The sequence below is a fragment of the Diadema setosum genome, chromosome 7 (assembly GCF_964275005.1).
Source record: "Diadema setosum chromosome 7, eeDiaSeto1, whole genome shotgun sequence".
In the NCBI taxonomy this organism is placed as follows: Eukaryota; Metazoa; Echinodermata; class Echinoidea; order Diadematoida; family Diadematidae; genus Diadema; species Diadema setosum.
Genome location: NC_092691.1, coordinates 26,141,981 through 26,160,220, shown reverse-complemented (window position 1 = coordinate 26,160,220; position 18,240 = coordinate 26,141,981). Strand labels below are relative to the sequence as shown.

Sequence of the window (18,240 nt, the reverse complement as noted above, 5' to 3'; positions counted from 1 at the left end):
GAATATCAAGCTGTCATTATTTGTTTTATATACCGAAAATATAGATTCCGAAATATAGATACCGTAGCATTCGTAATCAACGCTGATCGACAGCGCGGCGGTGCGTACATGTGATTTATGTGTACGGGGTTGCGACTAGACTGTCTGTCTCCAAACATATTTACAGGGCACAGTCAATCAACTGTGCCCCGGGCACAGTAAATCATGACGTCATTTTGATTAACAATGGGGCACAGCTATTTTAATGACTCCCCTTTTAACCAATCAGATGAGAGAATTCTATATATGAGGTATATAATTTCTGCTAGGGCGAGGAGCGGGGCCCAGCTGGAAGTTGATGACGTAACAAAAGGCTTCTATATTAGGAAATCGGCCGATTTTCAGCGTGCATACGTATGGGTGGAAATCACTAATCTCCATGGAAGAACAAGATCAGTGGTGGGAATCAGCTGCGTGGCAGAGGTTTGCGGTCTCAGAGTGCTCCTCTAATCTTTTTGTTTGTTTGTCATGGTGCAAAATAACTCAAAACTTTGTAAATGGATTTAAATGGAACTTTTTTGAAAAAGTTAATAATGACACAAGGAACACATGATTAAATTTTGTTAGTGATCCAGAATTTGTTTTGTTTTTGTTTTTGTTTTTGTTTTTTGGATTTTTGAAGGATTTTAAAAAATCTTTTTGCAGAACGGGCCAATGGACTTGAGAGTTCCAGGAAGCTTCGCGTATTTGAGGTTTGCTTACGCGCTCTAAAGCGCGTGCTCTGCTCTGGCAAGTGCCGCTCATCTGGAAGCTGGTGACGTAAACGAAAGGATTCTTTATTTGGAAAGTGGGCTTTTTTAGCATGCATGTGTGAGTGGAAATCGCTGATCTCTATGGAAGAACAAAATCAATGGTGGTAAAGAGATGCTTGGTGGAGGTCTTGCACTCAGAGTGCATTTTCTAGTTCCTTTGTTGTTGGGTGGTTTTTTTTTTTTCTGCTGAAACAACACAGTATGACATGTATGAAACATAAACAAAAAATGGCAGGGAAGACTAATGGGCCTGCTTGACTGTGCCTACAAGACACGACCGATCCTCTGTTTCGCCCCGGCTTGTCCGGAGCGACATATAAAGTATTGTAGAAAGCATCACTATTGTAAGTAATGAACATGCGAAACCTACTTGTCTTTGCTGCTCAGCATGATATTAACCTGTACTCAGGCTGACCACGCTAGAGCTAATATTTGCCCTGTAAATAGAAAAGGACAGTTTCAAATTACTAGCATGAGGATATAATTACGTAATTAGTTGAATATCAATCCGTAAAGAATATCAAATATGCATAATTATGCAGATCGACACTTACAATTCATTATACTCAGAAGCACCATGCACCGACAATCACATCAAGTGTTCATGTTGAGAACTATGTGCTATCGACTGACAGACAGTTTATTGTAGTAATCGTATTTCATGCGTATTGAAGAAAATTTAATATTAATTACGTTTTGGTAATTATTACGAATTATGCACACATACATGGATATAATATGTGTGTAAATGTTATGCTTACTGTATATGATATGTATCTATGATGCCCATAGGCATTTATTTATCAATGTATTTATATTTATATCTATATTCTATATAGTTTTGTTTATACATAGATGTCTAGTACATTGAATCAAATAATTGTCGTTGCATAATGATCCATTATATACCTCACTTGATGAATCCTTGTTTCTGATTGGATGAAGTCGCAGGCCTCAGTGCCCAAGCAGAACGGAGCTTCATAGCATGCAAGCGGGCCTTATAGCATCCACGCGACCGCTTCAGATCATCCAAACTGCCCTCTATTGCAAGTACCATAATGTACGCGTACGTGTACGTGCGTATGTACTCTTTGTGATTTCGCAATGCAAGCGGCCCGGCATTTGCAGACAGCAATTTCTTAACAATTTACGTAGATATAGGAACCCGTAGGAACAACTGAATTTGCAACATGATATGCAGAAATCAGTGAGTGCAGTTCATTCGCTCCGTTGTTTTATTCGGTGTTTGAGAACACTATTTTGTATTTGTAAACGCTTGCGTTTGTTACGTAGCTTTCACAGTGCGGGAGTTACATGTGATACAGTAGGCTACTTGGCCACTGCCCACGTACAACGCGATCAGTCACATGCGCACAAGCTCCTGGTGTTCACGATGTGTTAACTGGCTAGCGCGATCATGATTGACCGAGTTAACGTTCAATTTAGTTATGTTCGGTGTATGAAACAGATATAGACTGCTTTTATTCGGGGCATGGTTGATATTAGTTGGCCCTTGGATCTGAACTCCACGCTATGACCCTCGGAGCACCCTCCTCGGGTTATAGCATGAAGCATGAAGTTGAGATCCCTCGTGCAACTAATATCAATCATGTCCCGAAAAGCAGTCCATATCTGAAAAATAGTCAAACCTGATAATTTGGGTATTCTGATTATCATTGTCACATGGAGATGCAAGGCTTATGGCTGTTACACCAAAAAAAAAGAGAATGTACTACGGATTTCTTTGAAACATTTTAAAATAAAATCATGTCGTATTATCTTGGTGGTCCAACACACAATTACCGTCTTTAAATCATGAATAACTAGTAGTTGGCATGAGCGGGGCTGCTTACGCTGTGTGCTGACCTAGGAATGAAATGCATACGTCACAGGTACAGAGGTTCACCCCCACACCAGCCAAAGGGAACAATGTTGCTCAGAGGCGAAAGAACGTAAAGGTCGGGAGTGCTGGTTGCGTTACTTTACAGTTCTGTGCTTTCTGACATTGGTTAAAACCTCATATCCATTCCAGGGAAGTATTCGTAGTTCCATAGCTGTACGATTTTCATGGCCCGAAAGGCCCGTCATATTTCTCGACCTGACAACGAGTCGGCGCACACACCCTGTTGATAATGTCAGTATAAGATATGTTTTGATGCCTTTAAGGCTCGCTTTTATTTATTGATATTACATCCGATCTTATGTTTATTATGCTAGTTTAGAGAAAACAAGCAGTGCGTGTCATTTCGCATGGAGAGCATAACATGCTGCAGTATGTGAATGGAAATAATGTTGTTACAAGTAAAGTATATGTATATATACCTGTATATACGTGTACAATTACATAGACCTATACAGTGCGTATAAAAAAAAAAAGAGGTAATCCAACTTTGGAGGGCTACCATTTTGTAATTGCCAGCTATGGTGAGGGCAGTGTTGGTTGTCAGAAAAGAGAAACTCCTCCTTCCGGTGGTAGTGACCAAGTTATCGATTAAGTAGCCATGTTCAAGGTTATGAACCATAAAATGTTTGGAGAAACCCTAAACACAAACCCAAACACAAAACCTGCATTCGTACAGGCTGGCCTATTTGGCCACTTTCATTGACAGATCTCATCCATGCAGTGAGACATGCATTGTTCCTTCACAATAACACGCAAACTTGGAAAAAGTGCAATTTGTTATTGTTGTCTTGAAAGTTCATGTGTTCGGTCATGAATGACATTTGTCATCATAATTAGGTACCAGTGGAAGAGGAACAATCAACATTGTGCTCTCCATAGCTGATAAATAGTAGCCCTCCAAAGTTGGATAACATTTTTCTTTATACGCATTGTATATATAGTATATATATATATATATATATATATATATATATATATATATATATATATATATAATCATAATCCACGTGTTGGCCAGATGATATGCATGCATACACTCGCGCATTCACTCATACACATAATAACTGATATCTTCAGTGGTGGTAGTGATTACAATTCCAATATAGCTTTTAAAGATAATAGCCTCTGAAATCTAAGTTTCACACCTAGCATCTAGGGATCAAACGAGACAAGACTTATGTTCATCTACAACTGGCTACTAATACCTCTGAACTACAGAAACTATTACGGAAGTCCGAGAAAACAAAATGGACCAAGATGTTGAGTCGACATTGACATAAAGTTTCATTTATTAGAATGAGTAAATATGTACAGCACTTGCAACCACGTGATCTGAAATAAAAATCCAAGATGATCGTATGATTTTAGAAAGTACTGCGTCCATTTCTTCTAATTAAGTGAGGGAGATATAGTAATACGCCCTCTCACATACATTCTCGCAAAACATTTTTTTTTTTCCACCGGGATTCGTGAAAAACCTCGATATCGAAAATTTTAATGGAAAGAACCTCGCGACAGGTTAATAGGCGAAATGACCTGTCACAATCAATGGTCTGGGCTACTATGCTGGAAAGACTTTAGCAATTTAGAAAGTTTTCACAGGTAAGGATGTACAAGGCCGTTGGCATCAGCATAATTGAAGTTTAGAAGTATCTTAGTAATAACAGAACTTCCTTCTATTTCTCATCGAAAATAAACCAAAAATCTTACTTCTTTTGAAAACTTCATTCGCTACGAGGCCCTAGAAACTATATCTATAGTATGGTGCAGTTTGTTTCATTATAAATTTTGCCATTCATTGTTAGTGTGTCGTAGGTTAATAAAGAAAAAAATTTCGTGTCCTTTTAATTCAGACGAAGAATTTCAAAAGCCTTGTAATTTGCTGAATCGACACCTGATACATTTAGATCGATTCAAGAGCCTCTTCTCTCAAATTGACAAAACGTTATAGGTTTCTGCAGTATCGCGCAAGGTTAATGAACGTAACCAGTTGTATTTACTCTTTCTCCAACATGTGATATGCAGTGAAAATGTGATGAAAATGTAATGATGACAAGACATAAGGGATTCGTTTAGTTTTGCTTTAATGCCTGCTCTAATTTAAACAATGAAATTTGTAGATAATCCATGAGCTCACTGGAAGTAAAATTTTATGCTATGCGATGCTGCCATACTTATCCAAAATAGTGTTCAGTTTTGTTTGTTTTTGTTATGTGAGTATTGTTGTTGTTTGCTTTTGGGTGATGAGGAGAATACTGGTTGTACGAACAAAGATGCGTTGGGTATAGTGCAAATACTTCTTCCTCTATAGACCTATACAAACGTGGAAGAAAAAAACACGTATACCTGATCAGAATTGAGAGTGATGATTTGGTTCAGAATTATCAAGCCGTCTTCGGCGACAGAGAGGGAGAGGGAGAAAAAAAAAGTTTGTTCCGCGTATACTTGTTACTGCAAGTTAGTGTCTGAGCGTTTTTGGATGAATTTCATGAGCACATAGGCATTTTGAACTAGATTCTGACTCATATTATTAGTGATGTTGATTAAATTTGTAACGAAATTTGTCTCGAACGGACAAAGCAGAAAATGTAGAGCTATGATACTGACTTAGCAGCGTCACTGCTGCAATCGTAGGACAATCTTCCCGATCAATGGTTTAAAAAAGGCAATGAATGAAACATGCAAAGTTTTATCCTAGCAATGAAACAGCAAAGTGAGAGGCATCGTTGACCGAAGGATGTCGTGAATCACGGTGGCTAGTTATCTACGGGTGCACGTCACGAGTTCGACACCCATGAATCATGCAGTCCAAGAGTCGTACAGCCCATAAGTCATACAGCCCACGAGTTATACAGCCCACGAATCATACAGCACATGAGTTCGACACTAAGCCAAGAAGGCCAACGAGACTGACACATTAAGCTCCGTGTTGTAATGGCGAACTCGTGGGATGCTTTTACCTAGTGTCGAACCCATTGGCTGTATAACTCGTGGGCTGTATGACTTATGGACATTTCCAATGTCGAACACGTGGGCTGTATGAATTGTGGGTGTCGGTCTCGTGGGATGACCCCGTCATCTACTGAATTTTCATTTAACGGCCTCCTCTGAAATGACGTTTGTCTTTGAAACCACTCATGGCCTCGTATGAATACAGAAATAGAATTTCAGTCATGCTATACACATGTTTCACGTTCAACGCTACTTTTGTGTTCTATCTAGTACGTAAAGATGCCTGCCTCGAATGAGGAGTTGTACCTTAAAAAATGTTCTATACTAAATGACTCAGCCACGCAGCCCATGTTAGCTACATGAGTTAGAAATTGTGGCATTTGAGAGAAAGATTTCGCAGTCAACATCCACTTTTGTGAAAAAGAAAGAAACAACGCTAGTTGATCCTAGACTATAAAGATATTCCAGTTGTTGTAAGTGACTGTCTATCATCAGAAGCTGGAGTCGGAGAAGGAGCAGGAGGATGGTGGAAGAGAAGGCGTTTGAGAGCTCCGGAAAGGGTTGGTACAGACACACCACCTATACACTTCTGACCGCTACGCAACATTGGACGTCGATGAACTCTTCGACGTAGGGGTTCAGGTTTTCGCCGCCGCGGCGGACGATGATGGCACGAACCTGTCGCTTCCTCTGGCGGCACTGGACGTTACTAACTATGGGAGATTCCGTGGTTTGACAACGCTCCTCAAGGAACCATTGCTTATCGTCATCTAACTGCATGGGAGAAAGACGAGGGGATGATGTTGTGGTTGACAGCGGAGCAGAAGAGCCAGACAGAGGAACAGGAAGGGGGAGAACAAAACAGAGAAAGACAGGATGAAATAGGAGAGAGAGGGAGGAAGAGGGAGAGAGAAAGAGGATACTAAGTACGTCAGACTCACAAGGTACGTGAGAACTGATTACGGCGGCATATCCTGAACTTTTGCGAAAGTAGGAATCGCTTGAAATGGAACAATCACAATATTGTTAAACCAATATCGATATATCGGCGGATTTTATCCACATACCTGCTGCATGCTGCCTTACACTATACTGTTTATCACATTTGTCTATCTTTTATCTATTGCGTCTGCATATCTAACTGCCTGGGTTTGTTTTTTTTTTTACAAGATATCTCTTTTACTGACTGTTAATCTGTCAATTTTGCCATCTTCCTATACATATAAATTTACTGTCGATCTATCCTTCTGGCTTCCCGTCAGTCAACCTCCTTGTCTTTTCGTATAATTATTTGTGAGTATTGTAGTGTACTTTCGCTTCTTTTTTTTTTTTCTTCTATGACATACCTGAGCTACTTGAACGGGAGTGTGACCGGAGCTAGAATAGGCAATTTGGATGTCTGACCATTGCTCGTAACTCGGACACAGCGGCTCTTCCGAGGTTCGCTTAGATCGCGCCCCTGCGAATGCCGGGCCGCCAGCCATCTCGTAACTCCTCTTTTCGTTTCGCAGTGGTGGAAGCTGGTCCCTCGGTAGAAAATATCTGCAAAGTTAGGTAATGTCACTCTTATGATACAATCCAACTAGGAATAGAGAAATTGTAAGTGTCCCTAATTCTGAGATTTTGGGAAGGTGATGGTCTGCAATGGATATTGAAATACAAAATGATATCAAACGGCGTGACTTGTTTGCTATATCATAATATATATATATATATATGTTTCCTGAATTTGATTTCAATTTCGAACACCGACCAATGACATAGAAAAGTGGTAACTTCGAAATAATTTATTCATATTATTGTAATATACAAAGTCGAACTAGTTAAAGAATAGTCACAAATTTGTACCTTTATATAAACGGCAGACGATAAAGGTGAAGAAAAATTCGTCTCGTAAGTTTGAGTTGGCTAGTCAGTGGTATACTAGTAGACCATCTCTATATTTCACACCTAACCGGAAAGGTTACGTTTAATGGACATTCTATTTCAAAGGCTGATATGTCCAAATCGGTTACTATGCTATGTGCCAAATTCGATAACTTTTTTTTTATCAGATACCACATTTCATTTTCACTGCATGATAATGAAAATGCCGTCACCGGTTTCGCTGCTGAATGTCTGAACGAAACTGTTTTAATGGAAAATGGATAATGGTCCTTTTTTTTTTCCCTTGCTGCTTCTAAGCAGACACCGCATTTGTTCATGAAATATCATGGAGTGAAAGGGCAATTTTCACGACTATAATTTCATTGCGGTACCAACTGAATATCATGGCCGTCCATATGTAAACTGCAAAGGAAATCAAGGTTCAAATTCAACTCCACATCCCTCTTTCCTCCCTATTCTCCCTCTCGGTCTCTATCGACCTCCCCCCCCCCCCCCCGCCCCTTCCCCATCGTATAGTTTCTCTCTCCCTCTGCCCTTTTCTTTCTATACCCATCTCCCCCTCCTCTCGCTTTCCATCTCTCTTTTCTTCTTATACTGTTTTTCTACTTTATTCTCTGTCTCCTCCTCTATCTCTTACACACACACACAAACGCACACACACGCACACACACATACACACACACCCACACACGCACATGCACACACACACACACACACACAAGAAATAGAACACACGCGATGTACTTTCACCCAGCTTTTCTGCTCAGGTGTGTTGCCGGGCAGCCAGGCAAACGTGCTAAGTAGTGAAGGGTTATGGTGGGCCATTCGAGCCATAAACGCATAGACCTACACACAACTAAGAGGGCCTACCTGCCGTGGAGGGTGCGGACAATGAACTGCTCCTCTTTGGTAAGAGGAGGGAAGTAGTGACGCGGGTGAGAGGGGTACGCGTCCGACAGGCTGTACGGTCTGACTGCAGTGGTCCACTCGTCAAAAGGAAACAAATATTCGCTTTGCTCAGGTGCTACTGGTGCCTTTACCTGCAAAGGATAACGACATCAACGAACATCAAAATATATCATATAAATGTTCATATGTATTGTAGAAACATATGTGTATAGGTACATGTTTATGTGTACATTTATGCAAATGTATTTTTTATGTATATATATATATATATATATATATATATATATTACATATACACTGTAAATATGATATGTATGTATATCATGTTTGCATAGTACAGTTTAAGTCCTGTCAGAAACAAATGTTAACATGCTAGTCTTTAAATACATTTGAAAAAACAAACAAACAAACAAGAATAATTGAGAAATAAATAAACAACATGATATCCATTATCGACAATCATTGATCAATGATAATGGTGGTGATGAAAACGATAACGCTTAAAGTAGTGGGATGGAATGGCAACATAGGGAATGTAAATTGTAATCAATATTGTTGTCGTTATCAACATCATAATTTTGTTACCATAAATGCTTATTACAACGATGTTAAGTGCTCGTGGGTATGTACGCAAATTAGTCATTAATCAGTCTTGATCGTCCTTGTTCCCATTCCTATCTAGCATCTTGTAGTCATTATACAGTTATGCCATCTCTTTGTGCATTTGTATTTGTCGGTTTAGATTTTTTTCCTGTCCTGTCTGTCCTTTAATATCTGTCATATTTTGAATTACTTCATATTTTCCTTTGGTAAGTTGTTGAGTCGATTGTATGTTGTCCACTGTATTCAAGCTCTGCTATGGAGGTGACCGCTTATTTTGTTTTCTCAGAGTATAAATGGTATAACAAATTTGGTTTTAATATGTAATTTTAACTTTTAATTACATGCAATTTTTGTATCATGCAGTCAGCTATTGTGTCCTCAAGATCTACAGTGTGTTATGTTCTTTGGAAGAAGAAAACTGAATTGAATTGAATTGAATTGAATTAGATTGAATTGGATTTGTATAAATGTCAGGAGTCAACTAATTCTTGATCAGTGTAAACAAACACATACCTATATCGTTTATTCACATACGGACAGATTAGATAAATGCTAACAGACCATCGGAAAACTTAAAGGGAGGACAACAGTAGGCATTGTATTAAAGTTGGGGGAAAGGGATTTTTGGGGGGGGATCATATTTCGGCGGATTCATCAGTAATTCAGGGTGATATCATGTGCACAGGATAAAAATCCATTCGCGAAATGACTTTTTTTTTGGAGAATCTAGCTTTTTCAAAACTGAGCATTCTAAATATAAGATATTAAATGCTATGGTAAAATATCCTAGCATAATTTCCCCAGTCAGACTGTTCATTATGATATACTCAATAAAATTCTCGTGAAGATGATATCAGTGGCTGGTAGACCTTTCATATAACCTCTGCCACAATCTTATAATCATAATGAAGAAGAGTGATTGCTTTCCAACTGTTAAAATTGTGAGAATCATCTTGGGTGCAATTCACGAATCCGACAGTCATACAGTCCACCAGCTCGACACTAGGCAAATAAGTATCATTAGTCCGACACTAGGCAAGCAAGGCCCACGAATCCGTCACTGGGCAAAAGAGACCTACAGGACAATATTACATCACGGGGCTATATGTACGCAGTGTAGGTCTCGTTGCGGTTTTTGAATAGTGTCGGACTCGTGGCCCTAATTGTTTGCCTTGTATCGAGCTCACGGACTTTATGGCTCTCGTGGGCTGTATGACTCGTGGGTGTCGGGCTCGTGGGATGACCAAGTAATTGTCACACATATCTTTGTTTTCATGGGATAAGTGCTCATATTCTAGGGATCGTGCATTTTTTTCATACATATTTATGACCTTACATCCTCTTTCATAATCTCTTTATTATTTTTTGTGCTAAAAATCGGTATTTAATTTCACCTTGCAACTGTGTTATTTCATATTTCTTTGACTTGCTTCCTTTTACACAATAAAACTCTATGTACTTCTCTTTCCTTCTTCTATCCTCGCCTTATGTGATTCAAGCTCCTCTAGATTAGTGTCTACAGATAACTAATCGCTCTTTCGCATTGCTGTGTTACTTCTTTACTAGATCAGGTTTCTTGACATCAGTCTGTTTTTCAGATTTGCTCAATCTCTATTTTTTCGACGTAAATATTTGAGGGAAAATTCACGAATACTAATATCAACCACATCCCAGCCTTTTGTGAGAAGACTAATAATTTTTTGCAAAAATGAATTAGCATTTCGAATATTTTCATTGTTATAGCTAACATTATCAATACATATCGGGTTTTTGTTGTTGTTGTTGTTGTTGATATATTTCTCTTATATGTATTCATGTAAGACTGTAGAGATGTATTTGACCATTCTCAAAAGTCACAATTCCAATTCGTCATTTCAAAACAGAAAGTTTTCTTTTTTTGCGACCATATTTGAAATTGATATCAAATACCAACTTAATCAAGGTAGCATGATTTTTGGGAGGAGGTGAGGTTCTGCAACACTTTACTTTTTTTCCTATGATTCTTCTTCCTCCTGTAAAATTTTCTTCATGTTAATTCACCAGGGAATGATACTGGATTATTGACCAAGAGGTGATGTCAGTAGGTCGAACTCGACCACACGAAAATAATATGATAAGCGTCATAGTTTTGGTCGATGGTAATTGAAAGGCAGGTAAACAAGCAAACAAACAATAGAATCATGGACATCACAAACCAAACAAGATACAACAGCCAGATCTATTACTTACAGGCTCGTTGAAAAGAAGATGTGAGCAAGAAGAGAAACAGAACAAGAGAGAAAGACGGGAGCGAGAGAAAAGGAGGAGGAGCACCGGGAAGAAAGTGAAAAAGAGGTAAGGAAAAAGAAGAGGAGGAGAAGGAAGAAGAAGGGACAGATAAAAGAAAGAAGAGGGAAGTAGAAGCAACGTTTCAATAGCGGATGATGGAATAATGAGATCCTGAGAAAAGTAAGAAGGGTAATACCATGCATGACCAACAGGACGAAGATCAACTCTGGAAAGGGCGAGGGCAATACTGACAACTGCAAAGATCAGTGACTTTGGCGATGGTGTAAGAGGAAGTTGGTTGAAGGATTTGGCACCTGCACGTGAAGAAGGCGTGAAAAAAAAGAAATAGATAGAAGCAAAACAAAAACGAAAAACAACTACATCCTCATGATACCGGAGGTTTGGGGAGTAAGGAGCTGGGAGATACCAACTTAAAGGATTACAAAAAGGAGATGACAGAGGGTAAAAATCAACAAGCAAACGTGAATTCAACACCAAAGATTGAAGAGCGATTTGCCTTGCGACAGAGCAAAAGATGGAGCATGGTACATTGACGACGACAGTAATGATGACAATTATGGTCTTACTTGATCTTGACGAGCGTCTGTCATGAAAGGTTTCTGCGGCTGGATTAGATATTTCAGGCAGATGCTAGGGTTACAACATGTGGGATCACAAAGAGGAATATGAAGGGAGTCGGTGATCGGTGCGCGGCGATTTGTTCGATCACCTGTTCGACGTCTCCGTGCTATTCTGTAGGCGTGGACGTGCCGCGAGGCAACCAGGGTGAGGATGGCGAGGAGAATGAAATTCGTCACAGCGTTCATCGCTCTTGCTAAGTATTTATTGCTGAAAGATCAAGAAAAAGTGGCAACGAAGAATATGATTATTAATGTGCAAAAGTGTTTTTAAAAATTGACATACAGTTGAACCTCTATTATCCGGCCTCCCTTTATCCGGATCTCTCTATTATCCGGACGCAATCTCGCCGTGATTTTTTTTTTTTTTATAATTACGGGAAGAAAGGGGGATTCCCAACTCCTTGAGAACTCCTACCCAAACACACATGAATTACATATTACTTCCAATATGATTAACATACATTGCATCAAATTTCCTTCCAAATTGCTTACCTTCAGACATTTCAACATCCCGAAACATCCCCAAATGTAACAATTAAAAGGTTGCAGTATACACATTACTACATGTGGTACTACAATGGGCTACATCAGTACATGTGTATGTATATGTACATGTATGTATAAAGCATTGAGTCTCCCGTATCCGGCCAAATCCCTTGTCCGGATGAGCCCCAGTCCCGACTTGTCCGGATACGAGAGGTTCAACTGTATTCCCATTTAGATGTACTGCAGCTGCCCAACATGACCCCAATGGCCTTCGCTGGCACAATATGCTTTCGCTTAAGGCCCTGTCACACCTTGTGAACCGGAGGGCCCAGCAGATGGCCCGCACATGTGGAGCAGTTACTTCGCAGTGCCCTTACATCGTCCGTAAATAGAGCGTAAGTAGAACATAAGTAGCACGCATCCAGCAGTTAAGACGCACGCGAAACTACCTCAAATCCTTGTCTGCCCGCAGAAAAATCCCGCGTGCTGGGAAATCCCTTCATGCAACAAGCCCGCGTAGCTTGCCCAGAAACGTACGTGTGACAGAGCCTTCAGATCAAAATTAGCCTTAATGACTCGGCTTATGAGGATAATATCGCCTTGAGATGGGATAAAATATAAAAGGTTGAAATGAGATAAAACAGGAACATCTTCTTCAGTGTAAAAGAAAAAAAAAACCTCCACATCTAGCATTAAAGTAATCATGTAGTAAATCTGATAAGATTGAACGAAATTGCTTCTTACAACAACAAAAAAAAAGGGAAACACAAATTATTCGACAATTTCTGATATATTACATCAGCGACTGTGTGGGAACACAATAATCATAGTATGGATGATTTCAGATTTAGTATAAATTTATGTATTTATGTCCTTATTCCAGGGATCTTCAGCATAACTTTACTGAAGCTACTGCATATTACTTTTATCAGAGATAACATCTCCTATGCTAATTTACCGACCTGGAAGGGATGGAGAGCTTTTCGTTGATTTGATGAAGATTCCTGATAATATATTTCATATAATTTTAGCCAGTACATCATGTATGAAAAGTCCTCGGCATTCATACTTTCTTGTTTTAGATTCATGCAGGCCCAACATCGTCCCTAGACCTGGGTAGACATACAACTTGTTTCTATTTTCTATAGCAAATGGACTCATTGAAAGTCCACTTAAAGAAATTGCATAACCATTCAATTTCGCCCTTCCACTTCTTCAAACATTTTTCTAGAAATCAGCAATTCATCTCTATTCTTTCCTCGTCAATCATATACATTATAATCTCTAACAGAGCAGTGCGGTGATTCCTTGAAATTGAAATGTAGACTCGCAGAAATGAGGTTACCCCGTGCTCTTGACATTTTGAAGTTTATCATACTGTGCATGTTTTGCTATTCTCGAAATTAGTCTTTCTTTTTTTGTCTAAACATGTCCCTCCTCAGAATTATTGTTTCGGGTACAGAACCACTTTCCATCTATTGTTTCTATTTCCTTCCAAGTATTTCTGAAAGGTTCATGGAGTATGTGATGCCAATGAACAAAACATCTATGTGGAAACCAGGAAAATGACTGGCTAACCCACATAGCATCAACATGGCCCCAATGCTCTGTCATCACTCTTCAATCGGAACATTCAAATGGGGGGGGGGGGCTTTATGCCAAATTACTAGATATGTATTGTTGCGTATATAAGGAGATGGAGTTGGTAGAGCATGCTCATAATGGTCACAGGATGAAAATAAGAGAACCATCAAACCTCTGTCACCTGTTTGTTTGCTTTATAAAGCGTTAGATAAGTGTGAACTGAATAGTAGTATTTCTTGGAAAATTCCCTATATTGATGTGCGTACTACACAGTAATTGCGAAGCGAACGGAGTTACACCAGTCCTCGCAGATAGCAAACTAATCTGACACAATTACCATTAATACTTGAGCTTTTAGTCTTCCTGTCAAGTGTTACGCTTGGCCAATCAACCGGCATTACACTCAGTTGTTGTGTTGTTGTTTTTTTCCAAGAAGAAGGGTAGCTGATTTTGATCCTGCCGTTAACCAATCACACATGTCAGGTTTCATGAAGAAAGATGAGATGCATGGCCTTCCAAGAATTGCCAAGTTTACTGTATAGAGTGGGGTTGTTGTCGTCCTCATTACTTTTTGCATCCCAAGTCCTTCAGTTGCACAGGAATGACGAGAACAGAAATCATTCTCTTGGACAGGAAGCTCAATGCGTTTATTTGTTTGTTTGTTTGTTTGTTTGTTTGTTTGTTTGTTTGTTTGTTTCATTTCATTTCATTTCCATCTGAGAACATGACTGGATATCCCATATTATTCAGCTGCAATAGCTGGTCTCCCATGGGGTCCAGTTGGACGTAAGACGCTTCACTTGGTTAAACATCCTGCTCTTTGCGATGAATGAATGAAGCGGGGTCTTTTACGCGCATGAGTTAAGATACTCTCAGACACGGGACCTCCATTTTATTTCCTATCCGAGGGACAGGGTGTTTTGCCTCTTACTAGAGGGGACGGTATGATTACATACAACATTGCTCAGTGGGAAATTGCTCGTTTATGGTGCAAATGCATCATGGCCGTCGTTTTTTAGGCTGAAAATTCGCCATGCCAGTGAACAGTTTTCCCTCTGTTCCCACCCCCCCCCCCCATTCACTTTTTTTCCCTCAGTTTCTGCAGGCTCTTCCATTGGAAGAAAAAAATGCCAGTCACAGATGATTTAAGAGTAAGATTACAATATTGACTGATCAAACACTAATCTAGGGTTTATTTCATTTTCTTTTTATTTGTTTGTGTGTGTGTGTGTGTGTTTGTGTGTTCCTGCCATCCCGCAACCTCCCCATGTAGTTTTTAGCCCCTTGAATTGCGAGGAGTAAGAGCACGGATGAGCTCTTTAGCTCTTGCCCGGAGCCCAGGGTCAGAACACTGTCTGTAGGCTATTTCCACATACAATACTCGCTTGAGTGTACGATCACGGGGCATTCGCAATCTTCAGAGCATCATCGCTATTCATTTTTTCTTCTTTTGTATTAAAGAACGCCCTATCCAAAAATGCATCATTCGAGCAGCGGTTTTTTCCCCCGATTAAAACATCAAATGCCAAACAGTGAATTAAAGCATGAAGATCGCCGGAGCTTGTGAAATTACACACTCTCCGTCTAACAGTCTAATTAAAGAGACTTGAATGACCAACGTCTTAATATCATCCCCAATCACGCGGCACTCAACGCAGTCACGTCATCACTACTATGCCATACTTCGAACGTCTTGATATTTTACCATATAAATTTGCTGTTGAAGTAAATGCACATTCCGATAGGTTCTACAATATGTATTCAACTCCGATAATGGACATTGATTTGACAGAACATAATGTGTTCTGTGTACGAGAGTGCGTAGTACCTGCAGTATAGATGTCCTCAGAAAGCACCAAAAATATGAGAACTCCGTGCCTTATAATAATATACCCAGAAACTTTTATCAGCGATCCGTGTGGATTCACACGCCAAATTGTGCGTAGCTTCCACTAAGATAAACTTTGGTCGTATCGTAACAGTAATCCGAATGAAAGTGACAAAGACACAATTCGCTCATCAACAACAGACGGGGGGGGGGGGAGTATGAATCTTTCTCTTGGATCCTATAACTTGCAGTATTAGGACTCCATTAACGCTGAGTAAACCAGGGGGAAATCGATGAAGTCGTAATGAGAGGATTCAAATATTCTCAAAAACCCTGAGGGCAGCATCCACTTAGTTCTTTGCCGTTCAGGTCGTGGGTGTACATAAATTGAAAAGGCACCCTCTGTTCAATTCCGGTTGGTGTAACGCAGCTCAAGCTTCGATAAACAACACACACCCACTCTGAGAGTCAATTCCGTGGCCTATCTTTCCGATACTTCCTTTAATTCAGTAACAAAATGGCGTATGCTGACGATAATTTATGTAGCTCAATATCCGAATACTTAGTCGTGACAGATTTAATTCACTTGAATTCCTTTGCGTTTGCTTCAATGTTTTCCAAATCAGAAGGAAACTATCCGTGGGGATGGGGAGGCAAATATACACGATGCCAACTATAACGTGAATTTTTTAGCTATTTCATATAATATACAATTCATGGCATTTTGTATTTTCTAAGGTGAAGACTGGTTCAATTATATGCTTTATTGCTTCAAATATGCAACATTTGCTTATACCCTGAATATATCTCGCATGAGGCACTTGGTCCCCCCTTGGGCATTTAGTCACACGCTCTCTGCTTCTCACTATTTGTAATGTGCACCCTCTCACCTCGATACTTGTAGAAGAGAAGTAAAACCAAGAAAGACTGAAGGAAAATTAGTTTGATTGGTATTTTTCAGTCATGCTAAGATGAAAGAAAAATCAATTCTGTCCTTCATGCTTCATGAGCACCATGATACCAAGATAAGACAATGTTTGGTCAGTAGCAAGTCGCTTTAATTTGGAAACCACCCCCGAGATAATCACAGGTGTAGGAGTGTTCACCTCTAATGCAACGTTACTTTGACGTCTATAGATTGAAATCTGTGCTCCAATTTCTTTTTGTTTTGTTTTTGTCACTTACAATGACTACCAGGTAACGACTCTCAGCTGTTATTATGATATGTCAGAAGGAAAATCATCTCCGACGGGTACTAGTTGTAGACAAGGTAGAAGTAAGGAAAAATTGTCGCTTCGCTCTTCTGAAAAAGGGCGTGGCACCACGTTAATGATGGTCTGATGATGGTCTCAGAAAAGAGATATGAGACGCTCCCGGACTGGTTTAATAGATATCATCGTCTAACCCTGGAGAAGAAGTAAAGAGAGAGAGAGAGGGGGGGGGGAGGAGGAAGAGGAGGAATGGTAGGAGGAGGAAGAGGAATACCACGCTCTATTCCTGCATGATTTTCCATCCGTGATTTATATTGACAAAGTTGGAGTCTCAACCAATATCGTGTCATCGACGGACAAATTGATGGAGATCAGGTTCTGACGTCCCCTGCGAAACCATCTAATCAATGCAACTATGAAATCCCGTCCTGTCGACAATCTTTTCTCATTAGATGCATCTAAGAGCCTTTAATGCGACTTCTCCGAAATTAACGTCTTGGGTTCAGCTACAGCGCAGAATCGCTGTAACAATACACCGCGTTTACTCGGAAGCGCGGGTTTGAAGGTAGATGGATGGGCTAAAAACAGGAGTCAATGTTTGGTGCTGTCAAGAGTACAAGATAAACATTAGGCCACTGCTATTGAGCTAACTCTTCAACATACGGTATACCTTGCCCCCCCCCCCCCCCCCCAAAAAAAAAAAAAAGACATACATCCCCCAAACAAAACACGCCAAAAAGCAAAGGCGCTGTTCCATATGCAAATGATATTATATGCTTTATGTAATATGTACGTATTTGTGTATTAATATATAGACAGATTGTTAATTAGATAGATAGATAGATACAGACATAAGTAAATATATCAATAAATAGATAAATAAATAGGTAAATAGGTAGATAAAGAGATAGATAGGTTCGTATATTTGTGCGCGCATATGGGTATGTATGTGTGCATTCATGTATACGTGTGTATGTATGTACATGTATGTATGTATACCTGCTAGAACCAGTATTCGTTCAAACCTTGTCTTTCACATTTATACTTAATAGATACTTTTAGGTGAAATATTGAAATAGACCTGCACCAGACTCAGTTCATTAATCCGTGACACGTCTAAGCGCAGAAGGGTAAAGCATGGCTCTTGCTTGTTTCATTCCTTCTGTTTTTGTTTATA

At 39.7% G+C, this 18,240-nt stretch overlaps 1 protein-coding gene across 1 annotated transcript; it reads right to left on the bottom strand.

Annotated features, from left to right (window-relative positions):
* Nucleotides 1-6,225: 6,225 nt before the first annotated feature.
* On the bottom strand, nucleotides 6,226-12,140 carry LOC140231140 (uncharacterized). Its single transcript, XM_072311292.1, has 4 exons — nucleotides 11,901-12,140; nucleotides 8,404-8,573; nucleotides 6,993-7,188; nucleotides 6,226-6,420 (listed from the first exon to the last, which is right to left on the bottom strand). Exons 1-4 carry the CDS (start codon nucleotides 12,138-12,140, stop codon nucleotides 6,226-6,228), a joined length of 801 nt encoding a protein of 266 aa, XP_072167393.1.
* Nucleotides 12,141-18,240: the final 6,100 nt, after the last annotated feature.